The 24,890-nt window shown below is 33.3% G+C and overlaps 1 protein-coding gene across 3 annotated transcripts in view; it reads left to right on the forward strand.

Moving 5' to 3' along the window:
- The first annotated feature begins 11,427 nt into the window (after positions 1-11,427).
- Positions 11,428-24,890, forward strand: part of LOC118203841 (uncharacterized) — a 29,173-nt gene continuing 15,710 nt past the window's right edge. The window contains exons 1-3 of one of the 3 annotated variants that reach the window (XR_015041048.1): positions 11,428-12,924; positions 14,094-14,149; positions 23,204-23,288. Coding sequence is in view for 2 of the 3 variants with exons in the window: in XM_085816409.1 (XP_085672535.1) it covers positions 11,570-12,924; positions 14,094-14,198; positions 23,204-23,288 (1,545 nt within the window). In the remaining variant the exon portion in view is untranslated. Of the gene's footprint in view, positions 12,925-14,093; positions 14,199-23,203; positions 23,289-24,890 lie in introns of all 3 variants that reach the window. The other 2 variants (XM_085816409.1, XM_085816408.1) reach the window with 2 other exon arrangements.

A 24,890-nucleotide genomic window follows, 5' to 3' on the forward strand; every position in this document is an offset into this window, starting at 1 on the left:
CTCAAAATGCAAGTTCGCAACTAAAGAACTTAAATATCTCGGTTATAAAATTTCGCAAAAGGGTATAGAAACGCAAGATTCAAAAATAAAAGCTATTAAGAATTTCCCACCGCCCAACACCGCCAAGAAACTTTCTTCTTTCCTTGGGTTATGTTCTTACTATCGATCTTTCATAAAAGATTTCGCTAATATTGTTGAACCACTCTTAGTAATCAAAAGAAAAAGGGGTAAATTTACGTGGACAGCGGAAGCTAACACAGCATTTGAAAGATTAAAAGAAGCGCTCATTAATGCCCCTGTTTTAAAATTCCCGGAGGGGGACGAAAACCTGGAAATTGCAGAAGGTGCGTCAGACTATGCGGTGGGTGCGGTTCTTATGCAAAATAACCATCCTCTGGCATTTTTTAGTAAAACACTGAATCAGACACAAAGGAATTATACAGCTACAGAAAGAGAAACATTAGCCGTATTAATGGCTGTACACAAATTTCGAGTTTATTTCGGCAAATCGCCAGTAACAGTCTTTTCGGATCATGCGGCTGTTGGTAGACTTTACTCGGGAAAAAACCTAACGCACAGGTTAATAAGATGGGCTTTAAAACTCCAAGAATATAATATCACAATAAAATATAAACCGGGTAAGGAAAACAATGTAGCTGACGCACTTTCTCGTATAAAACTGGACGATGAAGGAAATGAACTTAAATGCGCTGTGTTGACTTCAAAAATTTTAGATTCTAGAGATACGGTTATTACTGAACTGAAAGCTGATCCTCAATTTGGAAATATCTATGCTTATTTGAAAGACCCCGAAAGCTTCGAGCACACAGATATCGATGTGATAAGAAATAGAGCAAAAAACTATGAAATAATAGATAATTTATTATTCTATACGAAAACAACAAACGAAAATCTTGAGTATAAACCAGTCATCCCAGCCTCGCTTCGATTAAGCATTTTGAAGGAATTACACGAAGCAAAAACAGCGGGCCATTTAGGGGTCAGAAAGACTATAAAAAGGGTACGCGAGGCGGTATATTTCCCGCAATTATACAAAATAGTAACGGCGTATGTCAGGTCCTGCAATCAATGTCAGTTAATAAATGATATTAATTACAGCCCGGCCGGGTACTTAAATAGCATTCGCGCTACATTTCCGAATGAAATTTTAGGCATAGATCTTCTTGGTCCCTTCCCCCAGAGCGAGTTAAATAAAAATCGTTTTCTTTTAGTAATAGTAGATCATTTTTCAAAATGGACAGAAATTGTTCCACTTAAACGCGCGTCAGCCAAAACAGTCGCAGATGCATTCTTACACAGATACATTTTAAAATACGGTGCACCGATAAAAGTCATTAGCGATAACGGAAAACAATTCATTAGTCAAATATTTGAAAACATATGCAATGGACTTGGCATACGCCATATCAAAATGGTTCCGTATAGACCACAGGCTAACATAGCAGAAAGAGTTAATAAAAATATAGTAAAAATAATTCGCAGTTACGTGAGCACACATCACAAGCGCTGGGATGGCTACATAAATGAATTAGCTTATGCTTTAAGAACGGCAAATCATGATACTACGGGGAAAACTCCAGCAGAATTATTTTTAGGCAGAAAGTTAATTACGCCTTTAGATAAATTATTCTTTGTGCAACAAAGAGAGCAGGAGTTCAAACAAAAAGATGTGCAAAAGCTGATTGATCAGGCGCTTAAAAGCTCGGATACTGCAAGAAATAGGCAGAAAATATATTATGATAGAAAACGCCGTGAAGCAGATTTTAAAGTTGGGGATAAAGTATTGAAGCGGAAATTTTCTTTATCAAGTGCCCCAGACAATTTTACGGCAAAGCTAGCTCCAAAGTTTGAAGGCCCCTATGTAATTCAGGAAATCAAAGGAGTAGTATTATATCTTAAGAACGAGAGAGGGGAAATCTGTAAAGCAAGTCCCGACCAGGTGAAAAAATACTATAATCCAAATGATTTTGAAATCCTTAAAAGTTTCTTGCAGGACTCAAGTCTAAACGAAGTAGAAGGTCCAGAGACAACAACAACTATTCCACCACCCAAGAAACAGAGAACTGAAGAGAGACCTAGCCCTTCTAAAACCCGGACGTCGGTATCAAAAAGAAAAAATAACTTTCAGACTCCAGCGTTTAATAAAAACAAAAATACAGATGCACCGAGTAAAGAAACCGTGGTAAAAAGAAAAACACCACCTACAAAGGATTGCAGGAGAAATTATACATCAAGGAGAACGCGCACACGGCCACAGAGTCAGGTGCCAGCAAGGCCGCCGTTCCAGAAACTGAAACGGCAACAGGAGGCACAAAAATACGACGAACAGAAGAAATTCAAGGACTCCAGACCGGAGGACGTCAAGACCAGCCGTCCCAGGGAAAAACGGAAATGCCAACCACCAGACGATTACTCCGCCAAGAGGCCAGCATGTAGAGGACGCAAAAGAAAAAGTAATGTGGACGACACTCGGAGGTCAATAAGGAGAAGATTGACGTCCATGAAACCTCTAACTTGGGAGCAATATTGCCAAAAACGAATGACGGAGTTTCAAGCATCGAAAACTCAAAGATAAGTTAAAACCTTCTATAAATTTTTTTTCTCTTTTGTTCCGAAATGTTATGCATAAGTACGAAGTTCTATGTTTTGACGAAAGTCAATATGTCTCGGTTGAGACTTAGGTTTGTTTTACTTTATTTAGCTAAGGCAAAAGTATTATTTTCTTTAAGTGTAAAAGCTAAAAACAAGCATTTTCTGTTGGTCGAAAGACTAATTCTGTTATGTTAAAGCCAAAATTTGGCCGAAGATAAAAATAACTTCGTATTCTTGTATTAATAAGAATTTTAGTTTCAGTGCCGCCAGCTTGGCGAAGAATGAGTAAAGTAAAAATTTATTTTCTCTTATTCATTTTATGGTAAATTGTAAAAATCATATGTATTAAAATTTTGTAAATGTACGTAAATACTTGAATGTTATGTAAAAGTAGAATTTAGTCTAGAAGCATAAAATTGTAGATGCTAAAAGTGAATGCTTAAAAGCAATGAAGTCAAAATTTAAGTATTAAACTGTAAAGTCATGCTTTAGAGCGAAAGCCTGCATGTTTAAAGATGAATGAGGGGGAAGTTAGAATGAATGTGTTTTGTAGGGTTCTCCACCTACATTTGAATTTTTAAGAATATTAAAGTAGCTCATTGAGTTGTAGAATGTCGAGTAAGGTGTGTCTATTTGGTCGTTGAATTCTAACAAATCATGGTGGTTAGGGGAAGTGTTGTAAGACTAAAACACGAATATTCCCGTTTGACACCATACACGGTGGAGAGCCAGGGTAAAGTTAAATTAATGCTTGAAAAATTGAATGAATGTGAAGTAAGCAATAACTAAGAAAAACGAATCATTTAAAAACAAAAATTTATTGTGCCAAGAAAGTGTAAATTATAATGTATTTAGAAAGATACTGATACTTATTCCTTCCAGATGCTGGAAGGAAAGACCAAGATTGATTGAGTAAATCCAGGAAAAGTTGCTGTAAGAAGAGAGAGTTATAACGATCAACAGAATTTTAGTATACAATTTGTTATATAAGATTTTTTTTGTGTAAACGAGGTTCTCGCCAGTTAGTTCAGAATTAGAAAAACTTACAACAGGTCATTTGTAGGACCTGCTTCCAAGTTTTCCAAATTCTGGCAGCGGCAAATGTAGGGTTTATATTTATTTTAACTAACATTTATTTTAAGTTTAAACTATCTTTCCTGTCAAGCCTTACTTTCCCCTGGAACTGCCAATGCCAGAATATGTAAATTTTAGTAGAACGCACAAGGATTCAAATTATCAGCGGAAGTATTATGATTTAAATAGAAAGGAAACGAGTTCGGTGTGTGATATTCTTACTTCACGAACAAAGAATATAACTAGCTCATGTCTGTCACATGTTGTGTTTACTTTTGGCCCTATTGACGTACCACATCTCTCATATGCCATAGTTAATGCAAGGTGTTAAATTTTACAGCTAACAAATGCAGAAAGCCTGGAGTTAAATTTTCAAAGTTTATAGTTGACAAAAGAACTGAATGTAATCATACAGTGATGTGTACTGTGCTGGATATGTGCATAACATATTGTTTGTTCTGCATTGCTACTTTTACCTGAGTGGATTCTCTTTGCTGAAGTGAGTTAAGGGGTGATAAAATATAAATAGAATACAAAGTCTATAATCCGGACTCGTCGGGACTTCGGTAATTCCGGATTAGGGGTTTTTTTTTTGGATTATAGATCATCAATTTAAATCTGGTAAGATGACATGAAGAAATTATACAATTAAAAATATGAAATCGTAATTTATGAAATAAAGAGCAATTATGATCTAAAGGGTATCAAAATTGACAAAAAAAATAATAATATTTATTTGTTTACTTTATTAAACATTTCTTTCATATTAAGTTGCTTCGCTTTTTTTTTTTTTTTTTCCTAATACTTTCTATAAACAGACATAATTACTTGTTCAGTTACAAAGTTCCACTGTTCAAGTCCTGTAAATGCTGTGTCGAGTATACCGACTGACTTGTCAATTGAAATTTTTTCGTTTTCAATAACCTCTCTGTCACTTTCTTCGCTATACGGTATTTTCTGGATCTAGAACCATACTACAGATTTCGCTGTCCATTTATTGATGATTGGGGTATTATCATTGCAATGAAAAACTTCTGCTATATCATCTTCATTTATTACCACATCTCCACATTTCTTTACAAAATTTAATAACTGGAAAATTTCGCCTTTGGTTTGCGATGTCCGAAAACCTCCAAATTTGCGGCTATCATCTTCATCCTTCCAATGCGCATGTGCAAACGTGCGTTAATGCATATGTGTAAACGCATTACATGCATGCGTAAAGCATACAAAAGAAAATTTCGCCTTTAGTTTGCGATGTCCGAAAACCTTCAAATTTGCGGCTATCATCTTCATCGTCCTCACCATGAAATATGGTAGCTGGCCATAAATTATGCCATGCATTTTTGAACGTATCTGGAGACACATCCTCCCAACGCGCATGTGCAAACGTGCGTTAATTCGTATGTGTAAATGCATTACACGCATGCGTAAAGCATACAAAAGAAAACTGTGGCTTTGAGTTTCGGATTATAGATCATTCCAGATAGTGGATGTCTGTATTACAGACTTTGTACTGTATTATGCTTTTAATATTGAATTTATGATCAATTGCTCTAAAATTAAAAATTAATTTTTCAGTTTTTTAAGTTCCTTACTATATATTAAAGCAGAATGAAATATGTACTGAAGGTCTGAATTTTCCTGTACCCCCCCCCAAATTCTGCTATGCTACATCAAAGTGGCGGGGTGTGTCACTGGGCAGAATGAGCGAAGTATGTTGGGAGCATAACTCCTGGTAGGGCCACCTTAGACATGAAGGCCATTTCAATATGCCCTGCTAAAGCATAGCAGGTGAAGATCCTTCACGGGATTACTGTCTTAGTGATCGGGTATCACAATCCTAGGCCTTTTTCATCCTTTCTATCCTTTTTCCATCTCCTCTCAAATGTTAACTTTTCTCTTTTTCTTCTGCTTTGTGGTATTCCTCTTCCGAGGTTGAGGTTTGTTATGAGAAACTAGAACTGTTCTTGTCTCTAGTTTTCGAATGGTGAGAAAACTGCGTGCGTGGAGATCCATGTCACTGGAAAGGAGGGTCCTGGTAGTTGAAGGACGAGGTACTGTCCCCAACACACTGCTTTGGCTTCTGCTTCTTCTAAATGGGAGGCACTTTATCGTACTCATGGGTATCAATCGGCTGGCCACTGGTCCTTTTGTCAGTGGCTTGGGGACAAGCTCTCGGGAGTACCTGCTTTTAGGAAAGCTGACTGTGGGGCTTCAGTTTGCATATAAACCTGGTTATCCTTGGTGCAGGAATCTGAGTCCCCTTGTTGGACTCTGTGGTGGGTGGGGATGCCAGGTTCAAATTTTTATTTCCTTCAAATATGGCTTTGCAAAATTTTATTACACTTCATGAAACTGCCAAGTAATCATCTAGTAAAAGACCTCAAACTACAGAAAGTACAGAAAACACCTAAATTGTTCCCCTATTTTTGGTTATGACAAGATCTGCTGAATTGCATAAAATGTCACATTTCCTTGTTCAAAAATATATAAAAGCCTGTGCAATGTTTGTATGTAGAATGTTTCGAGCCACTCCTTCAGCTGAGACATGAGTAGTTGTCTCTTCACTATTACTTCAAAAACTGTTTCACATCCTGATAATTCAGCCAACTACTTAGTGCTCGATAGCCAGTTTTATTTGCTCTACCAAGTGCATCTTTCTTGTATTCCTGCTTTGGGATTATGCATTCAACAGTGGATGCAAGAACATGGCTTCTAAGAGGTGAAAGTTCAAGCAGTAAAATATTTGGAAATCCTCCTTGGAAAGATGCTTACATTGAGCTTCTCAACACATTTTCCAACTTAGCTAAAGATAACACCAATGATGATGTGTACAAGCAGATTTTCTATGAACATAGACAGGCTTTCAATGACTATGTTGCAGTGTATACAGATGGATCTAAGTCCCAGGATCACGTCGGCTCTGCCTTCGTGTGCGGGAATACTGTTGAGGGAAGAAAACTTTATCTCGCTTATACCATCTTTACTGCAGAGATTGTTGCTTTGCTATTAACTCTATCTTCCATAGGTAAACAACATATGAAAAATTTCATTAGTTACACACACTCGCTTAGTGTGCTAAAAGCTCTTGAATCCTATGTGGATAACACAAATCTGTTACTCGTAGAAGTTCTGAAGTTCAGTGTTAGCTTAAAAGCCAAAGGTTACCAGATCCTTTATTGCTGGGTACTAAGCCTTGGCTTGGTACCCAACAATAAAGGATCCTACAATAAAGGATACAATAAAGGATCAATAAAGGATTGACAATGACCTTGTCGTGCTTCCATTTTATCCTTCTGTTAGCTATAAAATTGCACGGATTCTCCAGAAATTCAATTTTCAAGTCGGTTTCTCGCCTATTAATAAAATTCACCCTTCGATTCTAAAAGATTGCGTTTCTGTCTTGAATTCTTGGGGAATTTATAGGATATCGTGTCAGTGTGGTTTAAGATATATTGGCCAAACAAAAAGAGCATTAAAGTTTCGTATCAGGGAACATGAATCTTATGTCAGAAAAGGCGAAATTAACAAGTCTTCAATAGCAGATCATAGTTGGACATTTAACCATAATTTTGACTTTGGGTCTGCAAAAATTATCCAAAAGGCTTCTTCCATAGGTGAATTGGATTTTCTTGAGGCTTTTCATATTCACAAAGATTTAGCATGTTTAGTTAATGATTTTAAGTCCAATCCAGTCCTTCGTAATGCCTTTAAAATTCTACTATCTTAATTCAGTTATTTTTGCCGAAAAATGGTGTTACCTGCTCGCATTTGGTATTACCAGAGGGTATAAAAATCTGTTCAGTGGTTGCTTTCCATTATTCGAAGTTCAGATTTTGAGCGTGAAGGTGCATTTGCCCCTCGCTCCCTATTTTTAACTTCATCATTTTTCTTGTCCTTTGTGTTACATGTTTGATCAGATAGCCTGGCTCAGTAAAAGTAGGCGGCCAGTGCAACTCTGATTAAAAATTCGGTTACAACCACGTGCAGTGCTAATAAGGACCACGTGTTTCTAAGACTCCTTTCCCTGTATTTTTCCTCTTTCTTGTTATTTCTTTCTCCTGATGAGGAGGGACCTTTAGCTGCCCTCGAAATCGATTGTTTCAAAATACTTACGCTAAATACAAGGTTGTTTTTACGATTTTGATTGTCACATTGGCGTGTTTCTCTTCTATTCTAGTCTAATAAAGGATCCATTGGTGTTGTGGGAAACGAACTGGTGGATGTCACTGCAAAATATGCCTGTTCAGCTAACCCGTTCCCTATTCATATAACAACACTTTGATTGGGAGGAAAATTTTGATGAAATGGCAAAATCTTTTGGATGCACAGTTAACCAATAAATTACGAAATACAAAACATAAAATAGAACATTGGAAATGTACCCTATACCGAAAGGAGGAGGTCCTTCTGACCTGATTAAGAATTGGTTTCACAAGGCTAATACACAGATACCTATTGATGGGCGAAATTGAACCAGTTTGTGCTAAATGCAACACTGTTTTAACCATTAAACACATTTTAATTGATTGTCCAAATTTTAATTGCTTTCGAAATTTGTTTTTAATACTTGGGAGATTTCAGCAAAAGATTAAGTTGGTAAAGAACTACATTCTAACATTTTTAACTTTTTAAAAGCTACAAAGCTTTACCATGTTAATTGGATGCCCTGAATCCAATTTGAGTTTCAGAAGATCTAACTGGGATCTAGTTATATTCATATTCATCAGAATTTATCCTTTGACTATAGAGTTTACTATCTGTATTTCATGGTTTTCAAAAATTAGTAAAAAAGAAAATTGTGTGTTTGATCTTATAGCTTGCTATTTTATACCTATATGTAACATTGTATTAAATTTCCAATCATGACTCGTGAGTATGCACTGAATGGTGCATGTGTTCTTGTCTTTATTTGTTTAAGTTTTGAAAATACATAATCTTTTGTTTGGCGCAATATTAATCACCATGGGTTTTGTGCCGAAAAGTTCCAACCAACCAACCTAAATTTTCTGTGCTTTTCAAATTTCTACCATTTTCCTAGAGAAAAATGCAAATATCTTTCGGATATTCTTACCTAACATTTTGTTAGTTATTTAACTTAACATTTTGTTAAGTACTTACTACTTACCTTATTGGTCCAACTTTTTTTCACATTGCTTGTTTATTTTTATTCATTACATTTTTCTTCGCAGATTGATGGCGGCTAAGTGAAATATCCCATTCTACCATCTAGATTCTTCTTATCACCCTTTTGTTGTTCCAGACATTCTTTTATCTGATGCAGAGTAAAAGCGCACTGTCACTCTCTTTCCATTCGATACAAGCAAATTTCTAGCAGCATACTATGTTAACAAAAAAAAATTTGGATTTTACCAACTGTATCATCTTATCATGAAACATTTCTTGTTTTTCCTTATTTGATTAACCCTAAAGGTAGGAAATGCATATATGGAAGATAAAGTATATGCGAATTAAAATTACAATTTAAATTAGCAATAGCCAGTTAATTAAATTAGCCAGTTAAATTAGCAATAGCCAGTTTATATTTAATTTGGTCATTTCCCTCTCTGTTCTAAAAATATTGTTAACTGTTTCTGGACTGTGTTCTGTCTAGATCAGTCCATATAATATGACTTACATAACATTGAAGATGTAACTAATTCAGAACTTGAACTTAAAATTTTGAGAATAAATCTTTCTCTTAGTGAACTTTCATATTGAATAGCTATGCTCTTTTGCATATCCCTCTGTTCTTGCTAAGACACTGCCTTGCTGCTCTATTCCTACTACAGTATCAGAAAGGTAAATATTTTTTAATAGGCATGACTAGAGTGCCAAGTGAATTGTGGCTGTAAATGTCAATTGAAATAAAGATGAATATTTATTTGCCTCAACTGCCAAGTTTGTTTTTTTTTTTCAATATTGATCAGCATTCTATGCTATCAATATTGCTAAGTTTGCTGTATTGCATATAGTTACTGAAAACTTAGTGTATTAAAATTATTTTTTTGCTAGTGAACAGGATTTTCATTACTGCATATAATGTCTGAAAGAGATTATAACATGCATTAAAAAGTTTCTACTCTTTAAGTACCTTGAAAGGTGTTGCAGCAAAATAGTTTTTGAAGCAGTGGTTGGCAAATTAACTTTTAAATTTTATAAACTAATAATGTATGTTTATATTAGATTTCTGTTGCAATGCTTAAAGTTTCAGTAAATTTAGATATGTTTTGATAACTGAAAACTGGCATCTATTAATGTATTTATTCTGTGGCTGTTTTTACTTTTATATCGTCCAAGGATTATATTAGAGGCAGTTTTATCTTTGCTGATTTCTGAAATTTATTTTTAGTATTTATTATTAATATGAAAATATTGTTACGAATTTGGTATTTAAAAAGCTAATGTTAGTTTAATTATAAATTAAATGGTTTTATTTCTCGCGCAGTGCAGCGCGTGACGAATATTAAAAGAAAGCTAAGCCGGAAAATTGAAAATACAAGAGCGCGTGCATTAAATAAATAAATATCTCTTTTTCATTTTGAGGAAGTACTGGAAAATTCTAGCGCGTGATTTTAAAATCTTATAAAAGGAGGAAAACATCTCAGTTTGTAGTAGTTGCTTAGTTTGTTGTTGTTTAGAAAACTGCTCTTGTTGATTGTAGCGAATTCGCGGATTAGCGTTCTTTAGCTGTTTTGAATTACGTTCTATTGGACATTTGAGTAGTTAAAAGATAACTACTGTGAGATATTGTAATACTGCATGATAATTTGAGAAGATTAAGCATTTTTGTTGTGATAATAATAAATTTTTGTTCATTTTTCATCGGACTTGTGCATTCATTTCATAACGAACCTGTATGCACGCAACAATTTTTGGTGTTAGAAGTGGGATTTGAATGCCAATAACAAGAGCGATGGAAGAGCAGTTAAGGCAATTGATAACAGCCTTTGCCTCGTTTAAAGAAGAAATGAAAGAAGAGATGAAATCTAGCCAAGGAAAGATGGAAGGGGCCGTCAATTCCGTTAAGGAAGAAATGAAATTGGGCCAGGAATCTGTTAAGGACGAAATGAAAGCCGTTCAAGCTAAGATTGAAGCAGGTCAAGAAGAAATGAAAAGAGAGATTACCTGCATAATAGAAAATAAATTTGAAGCTATGGAAGGCAGAATTGACACAGTTGAAAATAAAGTTGGACTAATTGAAGAAAGAGTTTCTTCGGTGAAAGAAGAAATAGAAGAAAGAGTTTCTTCTGTAAAAGAACATATAGAAGGGAGAGTTTCTGCTGTGGAGGAACGAATTGAAGGAAGAGTTTGTGCCGTCCAACACCAAATCGAACAACAAATTGATGAGAGAGTTTCTGCAGTTGCCAAAGAAATGGATACTTTAAAGAAATTCGTAGCGATGGCAGGGAACAATAGTGATGGTTTTAAATTTTTACCCATGCCTGCTCGTCCCTCTCTGAAGTTATCCACTTATGATGGGAAGACCTCCTGGCAAGTGTATAAAACACAATTTTCTATAGTGGCGGAGGCGAATGAATGGGATTCCCAAACTAAGGCCTGTCATCTCGCCGCTTCGCTGAGAGCAGACGCAGCGGATATCCTGCAGACGCATCCTGAAAACCAAAGACTTGACTTCGAAGCTCTATCCGGCGCATCGGAGCTGCGCTTTGGCAAGAAATGTTTAAAAGACTACAGCAGGCTTCAATTAAAATCCCACTAACAGAAGCCCACCGAATCACTCCAGGAACTCGCCGCGGATGTTGAAAGGCTGTCCCATCTCGCCTTTTCGGAATGCCCGACAGAAACAAGGGAAATCCTGTCCTTACAATACTTTATCGACCGCATCCGAGATACTGAAATACAGAAAGCTCTTCGAATGGCAGATGTAAAGGACATAAAAAGCACTCTGTTCGCCATGAAGTTCGAGGCAGCCCAGCAAGCAACTAGTAGAGATCGCTACCCAGTTAGAGCTGTGCGAGTCCATGAGCCAGTGGATCAACTGATGGCTCGTTTAGATGATTTAGCCAGACAAGTCGAAGATTTGATACGGAGTAGGAGCGAGAAGAAAGTGGCTCTAAGGTGTTGGAGATGTGGTAGTGAAGGTCACCTAAGACGGAATTGCAGAACACCCCAGGGTACGGAATATAAAGCAAATGATTTTACCAGACAAGTCAGTGGCTTGAGACGGAACAGAAGTGAAAAGAAACTAATTCTAAAGTGCTCGAACTGCGGAGTTGAAGGCCACATACGAAGAAACTGCAGAACACCCCGAGGTACGGAAAATAAGACCATTTCCCAGCAACAACGCAGTAAACAAATTAGTGACCATATCGAGGAACGGAGGTTGCCAGATAGTGAAAAACCTTGTTTTAAAGCTCTTAAAATTTATACAGTGAGTGGCAACAATAACGGACTGTCCATCAATGGGAATATCGATGGAGTTCCTTGCAGTATGATCATTGACACAGGAGTTAATGTTACCATCATTAGGAAAGATTTAGCTGAACAGTTTAAAGATAAACTTATTTGGACGCCATCCTGTGTTAACCTTCAGACTGCGTCTGGTGACAAGATCGACATAACTGGGAAGTTAAACGTAAACATCAGGTTTGGAAGTGCCGCCTACCATCACACGGCATATGTGGCGGATATTACAGATCCATGCATACTCGGATTGGACTTTTTAAGGAAATACAATTTTTCCTTAGATTTCAAAAACAATAAGCTGCTTTCAGCATCTGATGGCATGACTATCCATCCTCAAAAGGGATCCTCGCCTGGAAATGTCGATGCCTTGTCCGAAAGATCCAGTTCGGGAAGCTGCCGAAATCATACTAGGGTCGAAAAGAAACGCAAGACTACCAGCTCTTCTCCAGCCCAGATGCTCTTCGGTCAAGACCTTCGACTGCCTTGTGACTGCCTGTTTGATCGCCGCACGGATGCGCCTTCACCGCCTGAGGAACACATCCAAGATGTCCAGGCCCGTTTTGAAGTGATGCCCCGTTTCGCACGAAATCGAGTGAACTTGGCGACGGAGAAAGTGAAGACGAGATACAACACGAGAGCTACTGGACATAGATCCAAGAAAAGAGACAAGGTGAGGTTGTGGAACCCGATTCAACGAAAAGGACTCAGTCCTAAATTACAGTCACCTTCGGATGGTCCATATACAGTGCTGAACACGAATGACGTTGTGGTTCGGATCCGTGAGTCTTCGAACTCTTACGACAGGTTAGCTTATTACTATGGCCATAGTACATAATGTAAATAATTGTAAATAGTATCAGACCATGGTCCTTTTTGTTTTCAAATGTGTATTTGATTTGTTTTGTATTTAGTATTTGATAGCATTTGATTTGTTTAAGTTAGTTATTGCATTTATTGTTTATGTTGTTTGATATTGTAATGTAACGTTTATGCCACAGTTGTAAGTTTAGCTTCCTGTCCAGGGATTGTACTGCCCGGGACGTGCAGTCCTTGGGAAGGGGGCAGTGTTACGAATTTGGTATTTAAAAAGCTAATGTTAGTTTAATTATAAATTAAATGGTTTTATTTCTCGCGCAGTGCAGCGCGTGACGAATATTAAAAGAAAGCTAAGCCGGAAAATTGAAAATACAAGAGCGCGTGCATTAAATAAATAAATATCTCTTTTTCATTTCAAGGAAGTACTGGAAAATTCTAGCGCGTGATTTTAAAATCTTATAAAAGGAGGAAAACATCTCAGTTTGTAGTAGTTGCTTAGTTTGTTGTTGTTTAGAAAATTGCTCTTGTTGATTGTAGCGAATTCGCGGATTAGCGTTCTTTAGCTGTTTTGAATTACGTTCTATTGGACATTTGAGTAGTTAAAAGATAACTACTGTGAGATATTGTAATACTGCATGATAATTTGAGAAGATTAAGCATTTTTGTTGTGATAATAATAAATTTTTGTTCATTTTTCATCGGACTTGTGCATTCATTTCGTAACGAACCCGTACGCACGCAACAATATATATTTTTTTAAATGAAGCTTTAGAAAAAATTGTTGTGGATGTTTAGGTCTGCTTTTTGCAGTTTATGAATTAACAATTTTACAGAAAAAAAAAAAAAAACTGTGTTTGAATTTGCTTTTGCTAAAGTGACTGGTCATTTGAAGTGTTTTTTTTTTTTTTTTTTTTTTTTTTTATTTTGCTTAATATGTTGAAAGCGTAATGCTTCATTGTCATTTAAGCTTTTTAAAATATGAATCATTAGATTCATATTTTAAAAACTGTTTGTTTGTTGATATTACTGTTGTTTACTTCTTTTTGATATTGCTATTATTTTGTTTTCAGTTGGTATTACTATTATTTTATATTCACCAATGTACTTCATTTTAAACTTATCCGATATATGATTGGACCAATATTTTTATATTTCAGTTTCTGTCAAGATACAGTAAAACTAGGCAAAATGCATTACGTTATTTATTACAAAAGTAAGCATATTTTTTCATTTTACTTACTAATTTTTCTAGATACCTTATGGTATGTATATTTTAGATTTTTTTTTTTTTCCTTTTCCAAATGCTTTGTAATATACTGAACTCTCCTGTGATGACCACCTTTTGTAGACAGCTAACTGCATGAGAATATTAACAAACACTGGTATTAAACATTACCTCTGAGGTGACCAAAATCATCTGAAACCTTGAGTGGTTTTTCAAAAGCATTCTCTGTTTGTATAAAGGCATTTGAGAATCAATCATTATTATTGAAAATGCGTGATAAAGAGTTAAAATCAACAAAAATGCAAAAATTATTTTTCATCATAGTAAAAAAGTTAAATGAACTCATCTGTATTTTCACATATTATCAGATGATAATTCATGTTAAGAAATCTCTATGGGCTGTTTGTCTTGCTTCATTGTCTTGGAGTCCTTGTGTGAAGAATTGTTGTTAAAAAGGTTAATCAGTTGCAAAGAAGATGAGGTTAACCACTTGTTGAAGGTTAAAATAATCATAAGACAAAGCAGAGTATTCATGGACTGATGTCTCCACAAAGTGCTGAACAAGCCATACAGTATTATTTCCAGGATTCAGAGAAGCCTTCTAGGTTTAGGAACAGTTCGATGCTAACCACTAAGAGGTGCTTGCTAAAAGTTCGTAACCTGCATGATGTGGCTTGCATTATCTTTATAGTTTCATGCAATGATATCTGGCAGGTAATAATTTTCAGAGCTTAAGCCACCTCAGTAGAAAGAAATTCATTATTGTCTGTTTGCTACTGTGTCTCCGGCTCAATCTGAACTTTTCTTTCTTTAGTGAATATATTCATTGTAACATCAAGCGAAGGGATCAGTTTGGTTGTCTGAGGGATGCAACAGGCAAGCATTATTTTGAATGGGTGTGTTATTTTGACACTCAGTTGTGTCTCTGCCTTTGTATCTTTCATGCATATTTTTTAATTTTATTAATTGTAGGTGACTTTTAACCAATTTGCTCAAGGAATGAACAGAATTTTTGTGTTTGAAGTTGAAGGAAGTCTATGATTTGTTTCATGTAGGATATCTGATGGTATAATTTTAACATCTTGTAGAATTCCAAAAGTGTGTGTACTTTTTCTTCATTGGTTAGATGAAAACAAATCCCAATGTGACATGCAGTTCACCTTCTTTCATGTTTCTGATATTAATATAAGTTACTTTTCTTCATTCTCAGTGAAAAATGGGTTAATCTTGTAACTACTATTGTAAAAATCATTGCATTATGCAATTATTTCTAAGTAAAGTACAGTGCTCATTTAAACCCTTTAAAATGTCAAATATGAATTTGGGGAAATGTTTTGACTAGTTGCTGTTTTAGAAATAAAATATGCATTTTGATTGCCTTCTTTTATTAGAGAAGAAAATTCTAAATCTGAAGACTATGGCAGGTGAAGCATGCAGAACTAAGACTTGTTAATAGAACATATTGTGTCAGTTGATAATTTTATAACATCATACATTGAGTAAAATAACTGATAAGTATAAAACAGCTTGTTAAGAAATATGAATACTATTTGAAGAAAAATTTTAGATAATTTAAAAAGCTGGAAGCATGTTTTATTTATTTATTTATTTTTATTTATTTATTTATTTATTTTTATTTATTTATCAGACACATAGCAGTGTAGAAGTACAAGTAGTCCTTCTTCAACACAGCATCCTGTAACACGGTTTCGCTGTAACACGATTCATAAATTGCAAGAACCCTATAACAATATACAACAGGGATAAGATTAGATTGTCTTTAAAGAAATTGTTTTAGTTCTCATTTCATCAATAGATGTCGCCGGTAGCTTAACTCATGTTCAGTCTTTCTTATCTCATCTTATCTAATAATCTTATCTTGTTCATTTGCACTTTTGCAAATGAGGATGATGGTTTGGTAAAACCATCGAAACTAGTCCTGTGAAAATTTGAAAACATAATACTGATTTTTGTTGTTTGACTTCTAAATTAATGTCTAGCCCTATATCGAGAAATTTAAAATGACCGGGTAAGAACTAGTAAGCAAAGTAAAATTACGGATTTTGTAAAGATGGAAGAAAATGGCAGAACTTTAAATGAAGAAAGAAATAATGAAAGTGAAAGCGATTTCATTCCACTGAAAAAACATTCTCTGTTGATTATACTGAGTAATGACAAAGAAGAAATTTATTACACTAAAGTTGTATTAAATTAAAATATGTAATATTCTTTGTTGTGTGTTGGCCCCTTTTTATATTGGCTCTGGGTCTCGTACAACATGATTTCACACAACACGGCATTTTCTAGGAACCTATCTACTGTGTTATACGAGGGTTACTTGTATTGGCATTATATTAGCAACATTATGGTAATGATAATCTTAAATTGAAGCATTTTAGTTACTCATAATAAAGAAACAATTCTAAAACAATTGAATTTCGGCCATAAAGACCAAACATTGTTCAGATCATTGTTTTTACAAGTATTTCATAAAAGCATTATCAGTATGATTGTCAATCCATACATTTTACAAGCATTTTAAATCTTGCAGTTATAAACATTTCAATCATTTACCAAACCACAAGGTTTAAAGTTTCAAAGACAAAATTGCACTTAAATTATGTGTTAAAGCATCTAATACGTGTAATCTATCCAAGGAAATTAACATGCGAATTGCAATGAAAATGGTATAAAAATTGCCTCTTTTTTGAGAAAGTGGCATGTGTAAAGTATATACCATGTTTATAAATATGTAAATTTTAAATACAGTATCTATATGTTTATATTTGTTAAATTAATATTACATCTATCTAAATATTATAGTATTAAAATAAATGAAAATTATTTGTTTTATGAAATTTCAATTGTCTGTTTTTCTGCTCTAAAAAGTTAAATTTAATGTTTAACCATATTTTTCTGTAAATGCAAATAATCAGCTTTAAGTAAATTTTGCTGAATAAATTTCACTAAAATTAAAACATTTTCAGCTGAAGTAGAGATTACGTGCAAAGCTTCTGAGAAATTTGATTGCTGACATTGAAGTGATATTGGGAGTTGTTCTAGGTGTTGGGAGGGTGTGTTCTATTGTAGTATTATAGTCATTCGTACAGAAATGTCCTGTCATATATTTTAGAGATGCCTTGGTCCAGAATTTATATTCATGCTATATTGCATGTTTTCATGAAACTTGGGTGAGGGAAGTGCTTTTCTCCATGTAAAGGATTCTGATGCATGGAAAGAGTGTCTAACTATAAGCTTAGCAGGGCATTTTCAGGTATAACTGAATCAAGGAAAAAAAAGAAGGCGGGGAAGCAATTCTGTATCTTCCATTCTACTCGGCCAGTTGCTGAAATTCAGCTTGCATTTTTTATGTCTTGAAAGCATAACATAAGATATATATTTGATAACATAAGATATATTTATATGGAGTGTTATTCTAATATACTTATTCTGACATAAAATTGGAATTTTTCTGAAAAAGCATGGCAATTTTTTTTCCATATTTCAGTTCTAAGACTCAACTTATGTATTCAAATATCGAATTTTATAAATTGTGATCAGAAATTTAAGGAAAAATTTGAGAATTAAGTTTTGCTCACTTTTTTTACATTGTGCCAAGAGTAATTCACTTGGAGAACTTCCTAGTTTTTGGCAACATATTTCACTTTTCTTTTCATTCTTAATCTGCCGAAGTCTCAGTTCTTCTTTCGTAGAAATATTTTTGCCATATATTACATTTTTTAATCACTGTTGAAATTTATTCCCTTTTCAAATTTTACTGAATTGCTTTAGATATATTACTGAATTATATTCCTTTAAATAATTATGTAAAAAATTAAATTTTATACATTTGGATTGTGTAATTTTAAGTATTTATTAATATAAATTTTTCAGTGTTTTTTATTTATTTTAACTGCATTTCCTTTTAAAGAGTGCTTTGTGAACCAGTGTACACCATGATGCATTTAAAAACTAGATGTCTTAAAAAAAGGAAATATAGTAAGCACAATTCGTACGTCTTTCAGTGAGCCGTTTTGGAAGAATATATAAATGAAAAAGATGATAATAGAATTTTAATTTAGGAGGAGATGCATATATTGTTTATGCGGTTTTTCATTGCCTTGTCTTTAAACAATTTGTTATTGTGACTTTTTATATATTATTACATTTTTATCATCTTACTTTTAAGTTTGTTAAAATGTTATGCGTATTTCAGAATAAGTTTAAATATTTCATTTTTTAAATCATAAGAATTAAATAGTGTAATATAAAAAAAAGAGTTCACAAAAATTATTTTTGAGTTTTTAATACTTTGCCAATTTTTTTGACACATTCTACAAATATGTCTGCTGTCATTCACTTTTTTGGGCTGCATATTGTCAGTAGTTGTGAAAGATCTTGGTTTTTGTAACATTCTTAAGAGTAGTCTTCTATTTTTTCCTTATTTGCTCATTATAAAATAGTGAAGGGATTTTCACCGTGATACTGAAGGTCTTCAGAGGTGAGGTATTTTAAAAACTGGAGAAGAAAGAAATGACTAGTTTCATCAACATTGTAAATGATTTTAGATGGTATAAATGTTTTTACTTGATTGTTGAACTTTGGATAAATTCTTAATCATTTGGCTGAGACATCTTTGGGTTTTCAATTTAAGATATAACATTCTGTGACATATGTAAATTTATACAGCCCTTCAGTGAAAAAATAATCATCTTTTGCATTCATCCACAAAGTTGTATCTTGGCCCTTTTCAGTTTACATAGGCCCATTTGCTTAACTACTTGATGTGCTACACTGCCTGAAAATTTTTAATAAAATACGGTTTGAACATTCAGATATTTTGCTTTGAACATGCAACTTCTCTGAAATGGATTTTCTGCAGTTGTTCATTCTTCTAATTTCCTTCTTTCAGAAATATTTGTTTTCAGTGTTGACACAAAAACATTAGTTTTTAAACAGTTATATTTCCATTAATTATGTATTCTGGCCAAATTCTCAAATTTGAATTGTATCTTTCAGGAAGACCACCTTTCATTTTAAAGATATTTCACTTGCAGATTAAATTTCAAGCAAAGCTCATTGGACATACTATTGAGTTAAAACCTGTTTAACAAATGATAGAGACTTGTTTTGGGCAATGCTGTGAGAGAGGATCCACTATCCAATTGCAACTCAATGATATGTTATATATCCAATTGCAACTTAACTTTGTATATATTGTTTATTTATCTATATCCATATCATGTACAGTATGGATGTTTTGCTGACACTCTAGTGAGCAATCAGCTATGTTGTTTTCTAGGATTAAGTGAACTGTGAGTGCGGCATAGAAAATATTCCTAAATTGATTTGCTTCAGAGAGGCAAGAAAATTCTACCTCCAGTTTGAAAAGCAGTTATTCACTGAGCTCTTGCGCCTGCTGAATTTAGTTACTTTGTTATGTACAGTAATGGGTATAAAAAGCCTCCCCCCTTTTTTTTATATTTGGGTTATCTTGCAGGTTTTGGTATTTTTGAAAAGAATAATCAATAAATTTCATCTCTGATAATGCCAGTTTGCAATATATTTGAGAAATATTCTAATTAGATTCTTAGGTGTTTGTGGCAATAATTATTGTTTGTTATTTGTCTTGGAAGGGATGCTTTCTAAGAAAAACTGCTATGTATTCACATTATTTATGGAAAACATCAGCCTGTATGCCAGAAGCCAAATCCAGTATAAACTATTAGAATTCAGTGGATTTAATTGCTTGGCCTCTGATTGATGAAATATTCTCATATAAGAGCTGTTAGTGATTCATTTAAATATTATTATTTGCTGGTACTGTGCTTTAGTGTCTAAACTGTGAACCCAACATATGTGCATGTATATATGAAAAGTATAAAATAGATATTTATAGGTGTACATAAAAATAGAAATCTGTTTGAAACTTCATTGAATGAACTTTGTAACTGCATATGTTTCTAATTAGCCAGTATGAAAATTTTTAACATCAGAAAGAGAATATTAATGTAGTTCATTTATTTTGTTATGGGCTATCTCATCAAGGCTGTCTGCCCACTCTGGAGGTCTCTGTAAAGAAAACTCACTTATTGATGTGTTGGAATTTATAAAAATTCACTCACTCAGCCAGTTCAGAAATAAAGAAGTCAGATCAAACTCTCATTATTTTGTGCTTTTTAGCCTCTGAGGCAAATAATATATTTCTATGAAGGTTTTTAATTGTGCTCAGTTTATCAGGACCACTATTTCGTCTAATCACTTTGGCGAACATGTGGGTGTCCTGAGAAGAATAGTGAGTTTACTTTAAAGTATGTTCGATGAAATTGTAGAAGATATGACAAAGATGGGAAGGATTTAATTACCCTTTATTCTTCATGGTTTGCAGCTGCTCCCACACTTCAGGATACAAAGACCAGTACTTGTGGTCTGAACTAAAAAAATAAGAACTTCAAACTAACTAAATTTAAATAAGAGCTAAACTCAAATACTATACAAAGACTAGTATCACTAAGATTGGCCTTTTAGGTCTTTACGTATGTAATACACAGAATGCGGGAAAACTACAGTATGTCTTCAATATCAAGAGGACTAAATTTCTGGCCTGAAAGGTGGACAGCAACTGACTGAAAAGCGTGCATGAAATAAGGTGGCGAGAAGTCTCTCTCTCTCTTAACTCCTTCTTGGCTAAAAGCCACAACTTAAATACTTAATAGTTTGCAAGCTCAATTTGCATACTAAAACTAACCACGTTTATTCTGGCCGGAAGTGGAAAATAAGAGAAGACACTAAAGTTTTAAAATAAAATAAACTTTAGTAAAACATAAAATCCTTACAAGTTAATTGGCCTCACATATGATAATCCCATATTTTTTGAAAGATTCTAGGACTAAGAATAACATATTATGAAAAAGATAACTTATACATTCTACAAGGAAGATAGTTAATTTATCTAAATACCATACTGTAAGGAAAGCAAATATATAAAGTTTTATTTCAGAGGTTTGAAGTTATTAACTATTGAAATATATTCTTAAATGTTTAAATAGATTTTCCAGAAGATCATTTTCAGGAGGAAAATTATCATATATTCTTAATATTATAGAATGCCAAATAGCTCATTCATTTGGGTAGTTAGCTGGTGAGTATTTCATAAGACATAACACCTATAAAATCTGCAGATTAAAAAACCTTGCATTCAATCAAATTTTAATGAGCTGAATTGAAGGGACTTCTTAATCCCTTCAGTTCAAGGATGCTCATCAAAGTTTGTCTGAATTGAAAGGACTATGAAAAATTTCGTGCTGAAAAATTGTTTGACTAATTACATTTGAAGAAAATCTCGGATTCTTCATAGATATGCATATAAGTATTTAATTAAATAATAATGCTTTTTAATTAAATAATAATGTCTTGGGCATAGTAGTAATGCTGAACCTGTTAAAGCATAATTAAAAGCAAAAAGTTAATCATAATTAATTTAACCTATGATATTGTGGCAATTGAAATGATATAGGCATTCATGGATTAAGTGATGCTGACATAAAACCATACAGTTCCATTAGTGAATTAGATTGTACATCTGCACTTGAAAAAGAAACGATAATTTTTCCCATGATTATGACTATATTTCTCTTTCTTCCAATGATAGAAATATCTGGAAATGTTATTAGTGATGCAGTCCAAATGATATTAAAATATTACCTTTTAATTTCTGAATGGCAGTGTTTCAGATTTCTTGAATCAGCAAAAAGAGAAAAAGGGAAACAGTTCAGGTTTATTTAATTACAAATAAAAATGTAGGAGATACTGCTGAAATAAATTTTCTTGAAAGTGTGTTTTTAAATGCTAAGAAGTGAAGTGAAGGTGACTAATTTATTCAAAAGACCATGGAAATGCAAATTACTCCACATTTATGGATTGTGTGAAGTTGGTGTGTGACATGACCTCAGGGATTGATTCATGACTTTTAGGGATAATATCAGGCTTCAATTGCTAGGGAAGGGAAAAAGTCAAGAAACGGTTTCATTATCATTCAAAAACAAGTTTTTCTTATTAAATTCTGTGCATTGAAGAAATTCGCTTTATGGAGAAAGTTTACATTAAGTTTCTGTACAATTTGTGGAAAACATAAGTTTTACTATGTAAGTACTGGAATTTATTTTAGTATATAATAACTGTTCATTATAGAGAAATGCCGCAAATGTTTGTGCATCCACATAAAGATATTTCAAATGTATTTGACAAGGGGCATGGTAAATTCATGAAGAAGTCTGTTTCTTAATTTAGCTGCAAAAACTTAATGGTCATTCATATCAGGCAGGCTTTATAAAGCATGCTTATTGTTGACTAATTAATCTCTCATTTATAATTATTAAATATTATTTGTAACTTTACCACCCTTGATGAGGGCCAGTAATTTATTTTGTTTTTAGATATTGCAAAAGAATAGAAAAAATATAAACAAAAATAGAAAAATGATGAAAGGAGCAAGCTATTCAAAATATAGGAAATAGAATGTTCTTATTCTATATTGACTGCATAAACACAATCATTGCTGTTCCCCCCCCCTTGTATACAGAATATAATTATAAAAAAAAGTTTTTGAAAATAAAGGAGAACAGTATTCTTTCTTGAGTATTTAAAAATAATTTCTGATATTAGCATTAGTTATTGAGCATAGTGTTATGATCCTTTATGTTTGTTTATTTTTATTTGTTCATATTTGAAGGTTACATCAAGTTGGATTATGCATTTTGTTCTTTTAAATATGCTACTGTGTATATAGTTATTTTAAATTTGTGACAAATTGATCAGTTTCATATTTATAGCTGAGGCATTTAATTTTATTATTTTTTATTATACAATTTTATGTTATTATTTCAAATTTCTAAGACTGTGTTACACTAAAAAAGTTGTTGTAATATTATCTCATAGCCATTTTGCAATTTGTCTTGAATGCTTTTTTGTTTTTGTTTTGTTTTGCTTAGTATCTATTTTAGATAATGATATATTACAAGTTATAAAACTGATATATTACAGGTTTTCTACTGACCAATATGAGAAAGTACCATTCTTTATTTTTGGAGACTGTAATTTTTGCCTAGATACCAAAGATGCAATACAGGTAATTTCTTCAGAAAAATAAGTTTGCATAGTAATTATAACATTTATATGTTAGATAAATGGAAATAATTATAACAAGATAGCTAAACATTGTTTATTCTGTACTTCTACTAGCTGTTGTTATGTATTAGAGTTATAATATGTATAATCTTACAGTTACATATTTTGCAGTAATATTCCTCTAAAATATCTGAGACACAAATTTTTGTAGTTTATAGTTAGTCATGCAAATAGAATATTCAAATTCGTTAACAGGTATCTTAGTATATATTATTTTCTAAAATTGAAGGAATCTACAAGTAACATTGAACTTGCCAATTTAGTTTGAGTTTTACATAGTTGTAAAAAAAGTTTTAATTTCCATGTTTGCAAAAGAATAATGCAAAACTTTAAAAAATGAGCAAGAGCTTCAAGTTCTAGTAATATATATGTTTCTTGTAATATTAGAAGGTGGAGTGAACATAGTTGTGTATGTTATTTGAATTAATTTGTTGAGGTTTTTAAAATCTTAGTGATAAAATTACTGGTTTACAAGGGAAAAAAAGCTGGTGATAAAATCTGAATGTGCATATTTTCTTCCATATTTTATTTTTTGTTTACTTTACCCTCCCCCCAACTCCAATTTTTTTTTTAAATGACCAACATAAAAGTTTCGAGAAAAATCAATTTTTATTTATTTTTAGATGTATACAAAACAGCATATTTCACCTTTATACTGAATGTATAATGGCCTACCATACTTTTCCTTTCCTTTGGAAATTTTTCTTTAAAATTTCAAAAGGTTGAAACAAAAAAAGGTTCAAAAGGTACCATTGCTTGCTTTTTAGCATCAGACATGAGGAAGCTTCCACCCTTGTCCTTTCAATTACTGCTCTCAGATTGATTTTGAGTGAAAGCAACAGCTGTCTTTTTCTTCTCTCTAATGAATTCATCTAATGTGAGCTGTTCATTACTGTATGTTATGGACAGAGATCTATCTCATTATTTAATAACCACACCATGTAGGTGTCTATGCAAACTGGAATTTCATTTGCAGTAACACAGTTAATATGTAAGACTTCAGAATTTTTTCGTATATTAAATGTGCCCACCAATGGGCGAGCGGTAAAATCGCTGAACAGTGGCAGGTATGACCTGGGTTTGATTACAGGTGAACATGCTAGCTGCTTGGGCATTTTCATGATTTTCCTCATGTGTAACGTGTATATGAGCCAGTTTCCCTTAAAATGTTCTCTACAATGGCATCCCTTTAGACAGATAGCCCTAGTGTGCTTTGCCATAATCAACTAAATCAAACCATATATTAAATATTGACCTCTTTATGTTTATCATTTGTATGTTGCAACACAAGCTAAAATATTAAGAACTTTATAGTCAGTAAGGAGATTTTTGTATCTGCAGATGTGAAAAAACTGAATTCCAAAGAATAGTAAATGACAGGTTAATATGTAATTAAGTGAAAATATTAATTCTGTTGGTGGAGATTTCCGAAACATAGGGAAGGGAAAACTACTGTAACACAGCTAGAATTATCTATGATATGTGTTTTTCATAATAAACTGAATTGCCTGTTTACTTTTATTCCTCTAGATTAAGTATTACA

This window comes from Stegodyphus dumicola, chromosome 5 (assembly GCF_044657685.1).
Source record: "Stegodyphus dumicola isolate Sdum_Otavi_A_Nest chromosome 5, ASM4465768v1".
NCBI classification, from domain to species: Eukaryota; Metazoa; Arthropoda; class Arachnida; order Araneae; family Eresidae; genus Stegodyphus; species Stegodyphus dumicola.